Raw genomic sequence first — 13,711 nt, 5'->3', positions numbered from 1 at the left:
ACATTTATACACAGTATGGTAGTGGTTATAAATGAGTTTATTAAAGGGACAGCCCATGTAGGATGTTCTGGTGACAAGGTGAGGGAGGCGAGATTGAGATAATTTGGACATGTTCAGAGGAGGGACATATTGTTATATTGGTAGGAGAATGCTGAGGATGGAGCCACCAGGAAGGAGGAAAAGAGGAAGGCCAAGGAGGAGGTTCATGGATGTGGTGAGGGAAGACATGCAGGTAGTTGGTGTGAAAGAGGCAGATGTAGAGGACAGGGTGGTATGGAGACGAATGATCCGCTGTGGCGACCCCTAATGGGAGCAGCCAAAAAACAAAAAAAGAGCATACACAGTATGGTAGTGAATCACTGATGATTTAAAGCTGTTTTACATCTTTCGGTCAAAAAAGTTCTTCAGGAGATTTTGTGAATTTATAAGATTCTCAAGTAGCAGGATAATTTACCCCAGAAGCTGCTACAGATGATCATTGATAACATTTGAAGCAGTAAAGCTATGGTTTCCCTATGGATAAAACAGTATTGCTTTGTTAATTTCACCACTTGGATTTGTCTTGCAAGTTCACTCAAATTCAAATCTGACTCACCTTTTTACCCCAACTTTTGCAAAAAGCTCAACTAAAAAGGATGCAATAGACAGGGTTGGGCAAAGATACATTACCATGTATTTTTAAATAAAATACCAAATACCTTAACTTGAAGTGTATAAAAAATATTTACAAAATACAGCAGCCACTCCATGTATCAAAATAAACTACTGTATTTTGTATTTCAAAAATGCTAAAAAAAAAAAAAATATAAGGGAGCATGAAATTTCGTTACAAACCTTCCATCAATTCGCCTATTTGATCTGTTGCTTTACCATAACACCAACTCAGTTGAATACATAACCAATGTTTGATAGCAACAACTTTTCTCTGGCCGAGTCATACGATAAATCTGACAACCAGTTAACAGTCAAACAATCAAATATTCACATACATAATCCCTGTGATCTCCCAGATGAAGATTAGTTTGAAAGTAACCAACAGTTTAATGTTTGCGAATGACTCATAATTGTATCCTAATTTAGTTACTTGGTGTTTGGTAAAGAAGGACCTACTTTGCATCCGCAACATTGACTTAATGACAAACAAGTCATTCATTAGAAGACAACTTATGGCACACGTATTCATAGAAACTAGTTTCTAACTAATTAATCATTTGATTGTTAATCATAAATATAATAATACATTAGGTGTCAGGTAGTCATTTATGCAATGGAATGCAACATCTTTATCCTACTAAACAGCTACTTTAATTAGGGTACAATATTTGGCAATTGAATATTTATTTATTAATCATTGGACACCTATTTGAGAGCCTGCATGTTTCTTACCTTGACCACCTTCTTCCATATGGATCAATGTTCTGTTCTGATCTCAAGAAGTCTGGCAAAGTACTGAGTAGGCACCAGTCCGAGATGCATTTTTATGATGTCGATTATGTGACTTCTTACAAAGAATTTTACAGTATTTTAAAACAAAAAAAGTATTTTGATACAAAATATGAAGTCATTTTCCTCAACTCTATTAAATACAAATTACAAAATCGTATTCCATATTTGAAATACGTATTTGAAATACATGTATACAAAATACTTCCCATCCATGGCTATATATATATGTGACATGAGCATTTGCAATCATGAAATATTTTGCCCACAGCCCATCATGCTTGTGAATGACACCCATCCACTGTTTCACCCTCCATCACTGTAGACACAGAATACCCTCTTACCATGAGAGGTGTCTACAATCATTATGCTTTTTACACACAACACACATGCATAATTCGGAATCAACATAGACTACCGACTTCCTCTGCATATTTTGCACAGATTCATACACTGCAATAAGGGGGGGTGGTAGCTTGGTGTTTAAAGCTCTGGGTTTTTGATTGGAGGGTTGGGCTTCACCAAGCTGCCACTCTTGAAGCCATTGACCAAGGCCCTTAACCCACTGTACTCCAGGGATTCTGATTCATGTCTGAACAGAGCTTCCTAACATCACTGGAATATTAAAAAAAAAACTTTTACTGTGCTGTAAAGACATATCATGGAAAAAGCGCAGCATGGTGAAATGTGATTGATTGCTTTATAACTCTCTGATGAGGCTGAACTTGCCCTTGAATTCTTGAGACTATAAAATGGCACTCATTTTCTTGCCTTCCATCCCATCTTCCATTTTCTCCAAAATATAGCCAAAGCCTATCTTTTTTTTTTTTTAAGAGTTAAATATTATTTGTACAGTACAATTTATTACTCATTACAACATTGTGGCTGTTTCAGCCAAATACTTTGGGAATGACTATGAAATCAATATTGTAATTTCATAATGTGGAAGGGATCAGATCGTGTGCAACTGCAACAATCCAATCTGTATTAAGGTGTTGACATCCATAGTATACACTTGGTTCCACCACCCTCAGTGCTATATTAATCACAAAATAAGACAAACTGAGTATGATGGCAAATCAAACGATAAGACCCTATGACACTGTTTTTGGAGAAAGATATAGAATCTAGGGCATCAGTTTGACAAATCTATGTCTGCTCATGCACATCTGTATCTCGTCAGCCTGCCAGCAGCCTCTGTCTGGTCTCCTTCAAGGTCTGAAAACAGATGAGAGCGATGCCAAGCAGTGAAATCTCTCATGATTAATAAAGCCTAATCCACACCTAGTTAAAATGAATAGAAAAGCTGTTTAGTTAGACATTGATAAGAATCCCTGCTGGCATTTTCTCTATCTCTCTGAGTGGTGCAGAGGAGTTCGGTACAGGTGTATTGGCATCTATTGCACCACTTAAAGCAAAGTGTAGTCTGCAGAAGCAAAGAGAGAGAGAAAGATAAATAGAAGAGACACAAACAGAGAGAAAAGAAGACAGGAAAATAAGTGAGTGAGAGCAGAATCCCGATAAGAGCTTCATCCTTATGATGTCGGCGACTGAATTTTTGTAAACAGACGCCTACACTGTTTACGTTTTGTTTCTTTTGAAGAAATCTTTGTACTTCACACTACAATGTGTCAAAAAAGCACTTCTGTTCTTATCACTGTATTGCCATAGCAATATTTATGTTCACATGTGCTCCATGTCTGATTATAATCATGACAGTCTGTTTGGGACATCCATGAGCATTATCTGATCTCATGCCCAAAGAAATATATCAGGCAAATAAAAACAAGTCTCTCTGTGGTGCCACATTTGCACAGTGCTTTTCAGTTACACATGCTGTGTTTGCATTTTCAGGTTGCCGCTACTACGTATATAGCCAACCCATTCTAGATACGTCAGATTTCAGCAACTACCGATCTGTTGTCTCATTACTTTTTTTAATTTTGCTGTGTAGACTAACTGTTTCTCTTTCTTACCCAAAATAACCTCCAGTATATTACCCTTTTTGGCTTCCAAAAATCACACTCCACTGAACTTGCCTTTTGTGGCCTTTATTGAGGAGTTTCATGCGCCCCAACAAATTGTCATGCATGCTCAACCTTCTCAACCTTTCAACAATCTTCACCAGCTATTAAGAAACTATTCTGGAATTCATGAAGCAGTGTGACAACAATTTCTTTATCTTGAGCTATGGTTATAATAGGTAATATGGAAGAGATCCACATCTCTCAATGCAGACTTACATTGGTTTCCCACAAGGTGTCGTTCTGGGTCGTCTAATGTTCTTCTTCAAGACTGTATCCGCTCTTTCAATGAGATCATATTCTTAAATGGTTATTCAGACCACTTCTAGGCTGATGACCCACAACTCATCCATGTTTTTTATTTGTGAGACACTGATCTCAAAATATCTGACATACATCTCATCATTAGGATGGAACTATGGATGGAACTAACTTTCCTTCGGCTTCTCCCATCAGGGGTCGCCACAGCGGATCATGTTTGATTTGGCACATGTTTTTATGTTGGATGCCCTTCCTATCGCAACCCTCCTCATTTATCCGGGCTTGGGACCGGCACTAAGAGTGGCTGGGGTTGGTTCCCTGACCGGGGATCGAACCCGGGCCACAGGGGTGAGAGCGCCGCATCCTAACCACTAGACCACCAGGGGACCTGGCAGATCAGATGGAACTAAATCTCTGAAAGACTGAGCTACAGTACATCCCTGGAAATGCACCTCCATGTTAATGTCCCTGGATAACTCCAGTTGTAAGTTGCCTCACATCACAAAATTTGGTCATGCAGGTTTATTGGTTACAAGTTAAAAAAAACACCAGGCACAAAACTTGTGGGAGGTTGGAAACCAGTCAAGCAGCTTCACACATATGCTATTCAGGTTTTTGGTCTCGTCATTTGAAGACTATTGCAGCTAGCTTGAGAGTCTGACAGTGCTCATCATTTAACTCCTGAAACCAATCCAGAATGAAGCTGCTTGACTGGTTTCCAACCTCCCACAAGTTTTCCCATATCACCCTAAATGTTACACTCATTCCACTGGCTTTCTGTTGTGGTTGCATCAGATTGAACTCATTGATGCATGCCTACAAAACCAAAAAAGGAACATCGCCAACCTAATAAGGCTGTGCATCTCCGTAACTGTGCTGATGTGACTCAGATCTCGAGACATAGCAAATAATACAATACAATAAAGAGGCATATGATGCAGCTACCAATGTGTGGTGATAAAATTCACCCCTGTTACGATGCAGTGCGCTCCGATTTCCATTTTATTCAACACAATGCGATTCAATGCAATACGGTGCAATAAAAAACGATGCAAAACAAATGAATATAGTACACACATATATGCTTTGCTTTTATTTATTTGGTTCAAACAGACAGAAAATCATAAATTTACTAAAGTGCCTTCTTACTTCTAATGCACTGCCCTTTCTGAAACTGAACCAAATGTTCTTTTCCTGTTCTGTCCACAGAAAGATGCAGCTCTACCTCTTCCATGTTAATCTATATTCTTTGTGTCTCTCAGGACACGCCTCGATCTCCATAGTGTTACATCATATTCACGTAGCAGCAGCGGTGCTGAGAGAACACGCTTGAGAAACAGTTTAGCAAAGAGAAATCAATCTACACATCAAATATTGGTCACAAATGATTGTTTACTTTATAAATAATAAAAATATAGTGCATAAACTAATAATTATATGTTAATTAATAGTTTTTTACCAATGCAAATAAAAAATTATGCATCATGGTACAAATGCTAATTTGTATTCAATACAAACTTAAATCAATGCATCACATCGTTAACTTTTATGCCAATGCATTGATGCAAATCGTAGAATCTTACCATCCCTACATCCTAAATTCAAGCGGTGGTGGAATTATGTTCCTCTGACTGTTTTCAGTAATCAACCTCATCACAAAGCACTTAAAGTAGCACTTTGTTTATCTATTATGTTTTCCTAGTGGTTTCTTTCACAAACATTTGGAGTTTCTGCTACTATTCGAGTATAATAAAGCAGAATTTATGAATTAGTAGCTAATGTCACTGGAAGAGTTTAACTGAATAGAACATAATTACTTTAATAATTTAAATGAACATAATATTATATTTCTTCTTGATGGAATATGTTCTTTACTCCTTTCTTATTTCCTATTGAAAGAAATATTTGCTTATGACACAGGAAAATATTAATGTATTTTCAGAATACTATAATATGTATCAAGACTGTAGAAAACTTGAAGAAGTAAGTAGTTCGGAAATGGTTATGAAATCAGCAGTTATGGATAAAAAAATTTAAAAAAAGGATGTGCATAATATTTATCGATGTTCGGGTGTTGGGAACACAAGCTTATGCAAGAGCAGCTCAGTCAGGCATTACACACTGCTAGAGAGTCAACCAATCCTACTCTCTTCACTACCATGTGTGACATGTGCTGGAGAATAAAGGACAGCTGCTAGCATCTGCTCAAAGACTCACAAGCCTTTAAGCTTTATGAGATAAAGTAGATATAAGGGTTTAAAAGGTTTACTGAATGAAAATCGACTTCGAGATGGACTCGGACTGTCCATTATTATTTCCACTACATTAGTAATAATTAGCACTGGATCTTTAAAGCTGACATGCTAAAATGCTTATTCTATTCAAATGTCCCTGTAACAGTGAGATATATACTGTACATTATATAGTGTATCCTAATCTCTCATTTTACAATATCTGTACTGATGTATTGTCCCACCACTACCAGAACATTAGAGCACTCAAGAAGGTGTTTAGCCAATTGCAGCTTAGATTAAGGCTTCCTTCACTCTACACATTTACTGATTCTATCACAGACCTGCACCTGGTGGAAAAATTGTCTGTGTAATTCTTGCCCACTCTAATAAGAATGCTTTATGTGATATAAAAATTATCTGTAGTTGAATGGTTGCTTAATGATGAAAGAGGGCAAAGAGGAGACATGGAGCAAGTCACTGACTTGGACGGATTACAAGAGAAAGAGTGGGAGAGTGAGACAGAATTTGAGCATGACTTGACAAAAGCAGCAACGAAAATGGCTGGTCAGAAGATAGTTTTTAACAACAGTGAAATAGGATGTCAGCTTGTTCTAATACCATTTATTCAGACCTAAAAGAACCACATAAAATGAGGACTAATAAAACTGGACACTATTAAAGTTCTATATACTTATTATTGACATACCAAGAAAGGGACACTAATATCTAACAGCATATATAAATGTGATGGTATTTTAAGTAATAACCAAATGTCAGTCATTCATCTAAAGTAACTGCTGATAATCAAAGCTGCAGTCCTGAGAAAACCCTGGACACTTTTGGTGCAAAGCAAGATAATTTACCTCAGATGGAAAGCCAGTATATCACAAGGCACCATGCCCACACACATTCACACAGTGAATCACACCTGTGGGCAATTTAGAGTAACCAATTCACCCACCTGCATGTTTATAGACAGTAGAGGAAAATTGAGAACCTTAAAGAAACCCAGATAAGAACATGCAACACTCGGCACAGACATTCACCTGAAACTGAGGATCAAACCAGGGACCTTGGGGGTGGAGTTAGCACCATATTGCTATGATAGCAAATTAGCAATTTGCACAATAGCAAATTATGGGTCTTATTATGGAGGGTTAGATGCTGTGTATCCATCACTTGTAAGCTCTGTGTGGTTTCAATGACCTCACCATTCACTGGTAAAGACTGGTGTTCGTACAGAGATCAGTGGCGTAGTCTAAGCCCACATGCCCGTTCTGGAGCAATGAAATACCCCAGCCAATGAAAAGAAACAGAAAGAAACTGGGTATTACCTAAGTTGGATCTGACTGAGATCACATCGTCTTAGGATTAACGTCTGCGTCATTTCCCTGGAAAACTTTTTTTTCCCAAACAGGAGCCTGACTCAGTATTAAAGATGACATTTCTAGAGTCAGTTTTTGTCTCCCAGCATCTGCAGGTCGAAATCAGAGCAAACACGAGAAAAGCTGATCTCAAAGGTTCTGAAAACAGGTACCCACTCCTTTAACCGTTTGCTTAATGGGTTTGTACAGGCGTCTTCATCAAAACACTAACGTTATCCTCCAATCTTAATGAACACTGTTTTGGATAAAGTAGCTCCAGGGGGGATTAAACATGCTTGATCATTTTTTGCACTACTATAAGAACCTGTAGCACACGTTCTCATCACGTTGTGAAATGCAACACAAATTAGTGTAGCTGTGCTCTAGAGCATCTGGAAATAAAACTTACTTCTAACTATTTAGAAAGGTCATTGAACAAAAAGATTTGATCCCGCATCACACAGGGATATGTCAATTGTTTAATTCATTTAAGCTAATATGCGAGGGTTCTACACTTAAAGTAAAAAAAAAAAAAAAAAAACTTCCCTAAAACTGGAAGTGACCTTCCATAGTGTGGCATGCATGAGGACAGAGAGGTTCACCAGGTTCACATCAACTACTGTTTACAGAAACAAAGGAGATTTTTAGTGAAGTTAATGTACAGCTTTGGCAGCTCGCCAACAGAGGTGTAGCCCAGGGCCCCGGGAAAGGCCCATTATTCACTGTGTCAAAAGAAAAAAAAAAAACACACACTCGACCCACAACCACACACAAAAAGACAACGGAGACAATGCCTGCCTCCTGAATGACTAAACTCTTCATTTCTGTATTGTTAATATGAGACACATCTGCCAGAAAAAAAGAATGGGTGCTCTAATGGGCTGTAATTTTTTTATAGTGCAAAAAAAGGGGAGTTGCGGAAGAAAAAAAGCTTTGAACTTGCCTCCTCATTCAGTATAGACTATAGTTGTTACACTTGAGTAGCTGTGAAATTCTTTAAGCTGGCTTAAACCCCCTCCCAATCCTAGGTGCAAAAGGGCAAGTTGGGAGACCCCACACATACAGAGAGGACCTAGGACAACATACCACGTGTAGTGAGAATATGTGGCAATGAATAGCATGAACACCACCAAGGCTGATGGGCTACAAATAAATCATTTGTATCCTTATATCAAAGTGTAAATCACTAAATTGCCAAATCCTTTATCCATACCTGTCTATAAATCTTCTTGAAGGCTCAATGAGCACCACTCCTTGAGGCGTGTGACTGAAAGGTGGGTTCCGAGTCAGCCTATAACGCAGGGGTTGGCATGCCTGACAGAGTGCATGTCCTGGTTTGGAGGCCATCATTGTGGCATCGATCTCCAGGTGCTGATCCATAGTGAAGAACTGAACACCATATACTTGCTCATTCACAGACAGCTTCAGTGTCAGCGGCATGTCGCAAAAGATGCTCTGTGGACCCAAGGACACATTGCTGCCGCTCATTGTCAGTAGCAGGATGTTGTGGATGGCAGCCAGGTCACTCTCGTCTGCTGAGAAGAAAGTGACCCAGACAGTGAGAGAATCTGGCACGAGTGGATAGGTGAAGTTCAGTTGGAGCATGCAGCCTTGAGGAGGGCACGAAGCTGAACCCACACTTCTGGAGTCCAGTCCAGCATGGGGACTCCAGGTACGCACACTGGGTTCACACACCTGCTCCACGTCCGGTGGACCTGTAGAACATGGTCAGATGACATGTAGTGTCAAAGTTACTGAAAGCTTTATCTTCAAAATCTTTAAACTGGTCCACTTTCTTTACCTGATAACCAGACAATCAATACTATATTGTTTTGTATATATATATATATATATATATATATATATATATATATATATATATATATATATATATATATATATATATATATATATACAAAACAATATAGTATATACATGCCGCTGACACTGAAACTGTCTGTGAATGAGGAAGTTTATGGCGTTAAGTTCGTCACTATGGATCAGCACGTGATCGCTCTGATTAGCTGCATGTAAGATTCTGTATTAAGTCCTTACCCCCATTTAGTAAAACTGTGTTTACTATATGCTAACAAAAATTCTTAATACTAGGCAGAATTTCCTTTGTGATCCAAGTGCATCTTTCAACATTTTCCTGTTCACCATAACCCCAGATTGGAATAGTGTGTGGTGAAGAAAGCTTCAAGGAAGGAAATCTGAAAAACAAACTAACTGAGAGGAAACAAATGATGTCCTTTAGTGAGACAGCAGGAGGTCTTTTGGGCAATTTTGGCCCTTAGCCCAGTTATTCTTTCAGGAGCTGTCAAGAGGCCATTATGAGGCGGCTAAAGGGGAAGGGTGCAAAGAGAGGGAAAGTTTACCAGAGAGGCCCCACAGAGGAATGAGAGGAAAAGAAGATCAATGGAACATATAACAGTGAAAGATCTAATGCTCACAATCACTTCATTATTAGAGGATGGGGTAAAAGCCATGGTATAACTCTTTGTAGATGGAAGGACATTCTAGGAAATTAGTTGTACGTTTGCCGATGTTTGGCGCAGTATATGGTTGCTATATGTAAACAGCTGTAATTGAATTGAATAACGTTTTTTTCTGATATTTTGACTGCATAGTGGATTTTACTGGGAAAAATACACAAGAGCATATTTAGGCTTCAAATATATCTGTTTTAATTTTTTAGGAGCCAACCAGGTAAAAAAGAATGCATGTCCAATTACTCTGTTAAGTTTTTAGCCTTAATGGTAACTGATTAGAGCGTAGAGTAACCCTTGGCAGCTTTGTCATTAGATGTAACTGGGTAACTGGGTTGTTGTTGTGAGCTGAAATTGTGTCAGACAAAGTGTTTTTTTAGGCAGGGCAGTAGGCCCACATATTGTTGAGTGAGTTAAGAGTAAGAGACACCATGGATTCTTCACATTCCTAAGTTTTGTGTTTCTCACAATCACCTAATCTGCAGCAGGGTCCTTCTCATGAACCCCACTGACCACAGGGCAATTTGCATAGCAAAAATCTCCAAATCTTGCCTTTGGCAACTGTATTTTAAGCCTGCACATTTCTGTGCCCTCGTTCTTGTTTTCTTGAAATTCTGCAACTCGATAATGGTACTAATACTGCTTGTTCCATCATTTTGACTCAGGAGGCAAGTGAGGACACAGCCTGTGCTGCCTGAGAGGTGTATGGTGGGATAGTAAAAACTGTCTAAGTCGCTTGTTTAGCTTATACAGTAGATGACAGAGAACATGCATTAGAGAGAGTGTAAGTGCTCTGGGCAGTTGATTTTCTAAGATTTTTTGCAAAATGGTTGTAAGGCAGCTGCAGGTTGTCAAAGGAAGGTTTGTATTCAGTTGTAAACAGTGGAAAGATCACCCAGGCTATGGAGTACACCAGGGAAGTGTTCCAAGCACTGAGAGAAGTTTAAATGTTGTGGCAAGCCTGGGCATGCCTTTCCCAGCTGACTGAGTATAGGCACTGTAGTACCAACTTAGCTTTGAGGGCAGCAAGCTTGCACTCATGGCCTTTCCTTACCACGAACCTGGCTCACCTATTTTTATTTATTTATTTTTTAAAGCAACCCAAAAGGGGGTAATTAAGTAATTAAACAGAAAAACAGGCATTCCCGTGGAATGTAGACAATTTGGTTTGTTTTCAATGTCAACTCCATTTCCCAGTTTTACCCTTTTTTTTTTTTTTTTTTACTTTTTATGGAAACATTATAATGCAGGCAAGTGTCATCTCCGTTTCTAACGTGAACGCGCAGAACGATCATTACATTCTGTTAAATAAAGTGGTAAATTACAAACCAGACTGGAGAACTTCCCGCACGGAAAAGTGAATTAAGGACAATATTTTTGGCACAAAGCATGTTTTTGTGCAAGGTCAGGTCAAAGGTTGTATTTCAAGCTCAAAATAATTAATATAGTCAAGGAAAACATGAGTCACTCACAGTGACAAAGAGCGTTTTTCAATCATATCAGAATGCTCTGTGGACTAATTCTTTCATATATTTATGTCCATATTTTTTTTTTCAACTCTTAAAATAAACCCATGAGAAAATACAATTTTGTGACTAAACCCATGTGACTAAATCTTTCCATACATTTTTAGTCAGTTTGTTTCACTTGCATCAGCTTATCTATTCTAACTGTGCAAGGTGCAATATTGTATTACATTTAATAAAGCATGACAACAATGAAATATTCAATGAAAGTGTCAATAGGACAGAATATTAATAATAATAATAATTCACAAATGCTTCAGTCAAAAATTATATAGCCTACAATATTAGGATTAGCAATCTAACTAGGGTTAGCTTTTATTAATGTCCTAGTACTAGCATTTGAACTCATCTTGATGGATTATTACCTTGTTATGACCTTCATTGGTTGAAGTAGAGTTGGTGGATATTGGTGGTTATCTGTCATAAAAAGGCTTGTGAAACTCTAGCATGCATTCGAGATTATAGTTATACTTATACTGTATATAGCTATACTGTACTATAGGTGTGGGGGAGTGGTGGCTCCAGCGGTTAAAGCGCTGGGTTGCCGATCGGAAGGTCTGGGGTTCAAGCCCCGGTATCGCCAAGCTGCCATTCTTGGGCCCTTGAGCAAGGCCCTTAACCCTCTATGCTCCAGGGGTCCCTTATGAGGGAAATATCAAGGTCCGTGACGTCGGAGTGATGTGGGGCCGCCTTCCTGTAGGCTCACTAACTGCAGGAGGGACCGTAAGGGACGGTGCTGTGAGGATTGGGCAGCAGTCGAAGGCGGGGGTCTGCTTAGACTGCTGCCCCCGCGACCCGAATTACGGATAAGCGGAAGAAAATGGATGAATGAATGAATGTACTATAGGTTCTATAGTATTCTTATATACTACTAATATATAGTACATGAAAAAATATAAGTTGATAGCTAAGACTCTGAAACCTATACCTAATTATTTTTGCCACTCATCAATTTAAATTTCAAAGCTAACAGATTGTATGTCAAATGTTTGTTATCTTTGTTTTTGTGTGTTTAGGGGGGGCAGCATTTAGAATATTCCAGATTTATGTCTGTTACATTGTATAATTTATTAGTTAAACGTATTAGAAATGTGTGTCAAAAGATTGTTAAAATGTTATGAAACCTTTGTGAAAAACAATTTTGCTATCAGACGTGGCTGCATCTTACCCTCTGCCTCACGTGGGCTCCAGTGTCCAGATGGAACGCAGGGTTTTGGGGAAGATGAGTTTGAGGCATACTGAAGAAACACTCTTCCTTCAGTGCATTTGTCACATAAGGATCCCACTTCTCTAGGAAACCAACAAACAGCCAGGGTAGCAACTTAGACACGGCAAAAAAATTATGAGAAATCCAATACTAAAACCCCTATTTTATTCTACTCTGGTCAGTAATACATATAAGGAAACTTACACACATGTGGACAACAGATACATGCATTTTAAAGAACACTCTGTGGTAATATTTGCTACAAAACAAAACCGAGACAATGCTTTTGTTGCTTTCATTTTCACCTGTCAAAGTAATGACCAGTGAGTACAGGGAACCACTCCAGCGTGAGAGAGTCTTGCCCTTGCTCCATCAGTCGAGGGGCTAGAGGAACTGGAGTTGGCTTCGTCTCAGTCCTCCATGATTGGTAGATCAGATCTAAATAGCAGTGCATCCGAGCCACCTGGTTCATTGTAAAGGAATTTGTGCAGACGTCATCTTCAGAGGACAAGAAAAGGTAAATTAGAAACTGAAATGGTCAAGGCATCTCAATTTACACTAGCATTCTGAGCAGCTACCAAGATGAAAGCTGGCCACCTTTAGGAGAGCAGCTGCTCTCTGTAGTTTCTTTATTTTTGGCAAATTTTCCTGCAAAATTGCTGTAGGATATGAGATGATTCTCTTATTGGAACGTGACTTGAATTCATTTCATTTGAAGGATATATTTACACATTTACATATAGGAACTGTTTATCATATCCATCTAACTGTGATATTTGCACATTTGTGTTTGTAAATGAAGTAAGTAATTCTGTAGCTAGATTAGCTCCATGTCCTTCACGTGAAAGATCACAGATGTATAAAAATGAGAGCTGTCTATCACATGAATTTGTCATTATTGTTTAAGGAAAGAAGAAAAAGAAAAAATGTGGAACACATACTAAATGGGGAGATGTGGGCAATGGGGATTGTGTGTTTTGTAAAGAGAACCTGAAGTATAATATTTTTCTATGTGTATTTTTCAAATAATTATGTTTAAAGAAATTACTAATAACATTATTATACTGTTGTATCAATCAAATTTTTAATTCTATTACTATATTACTGTAGAAGATGGATTATTAACTGAATTTAGGGATCTACAGAGCATGGGAACTGATTCA

At 38.4% G+C, this 13,711-nt stretch overlaps 1 protein-coding gene across 2 annotated transcripts in view; it reads right to left on the bottom strand.

The window, feature by feature from the left end:
• Nucleotides 1-13,711, bottom strand: part of pappab (pregnancy-associated plasma protein A, pappalysin 1b) — a 66,957-nt gene that overhangs the window by 37,997 nt on the left and 15,249 nt on the right. For both annotated transcript variants that reach the window (XR_014531238.1, XM_083527642.1), the window contains exons 5-7: nt 12,854-13,046; nt 12,510-12,631; nt 8,540-9,041 (exon numbers count right to left, since the gene is read on the bottom strand). Coding sequence is in view for 1 of the 2 variants with exons in the window: in XM_083527642.1 (XP_083383768.1) it covers nt 8,540-9,041; nt 12,510-12,631; nt 12,854-13,046 (817 nt within the window). In the remaining variant the exon portion in view is untranslated. The remainder of the gene's footprint in view (nt 1-8,539; nt 9,042-12,509; nt 12,632-12,853; nt 13,047-13,711) is intronic.

Source organism: Silurus aristotelis (genome assembly GCF_946808225.1).
Source record: "Silurus aristotelis genome assembly, chromosome: 23".
NCBI lineage: Eukaryota > Metazoa > Chordata > Actinopteri > Siluriformes > Siluridae > Silurus > Silurus aristotelis.
The sequence above is the reverse complement of the archived record's forward strand: the minus strand, read 5'-3'. Positions and strand labels throughout refer to the sequence as shown.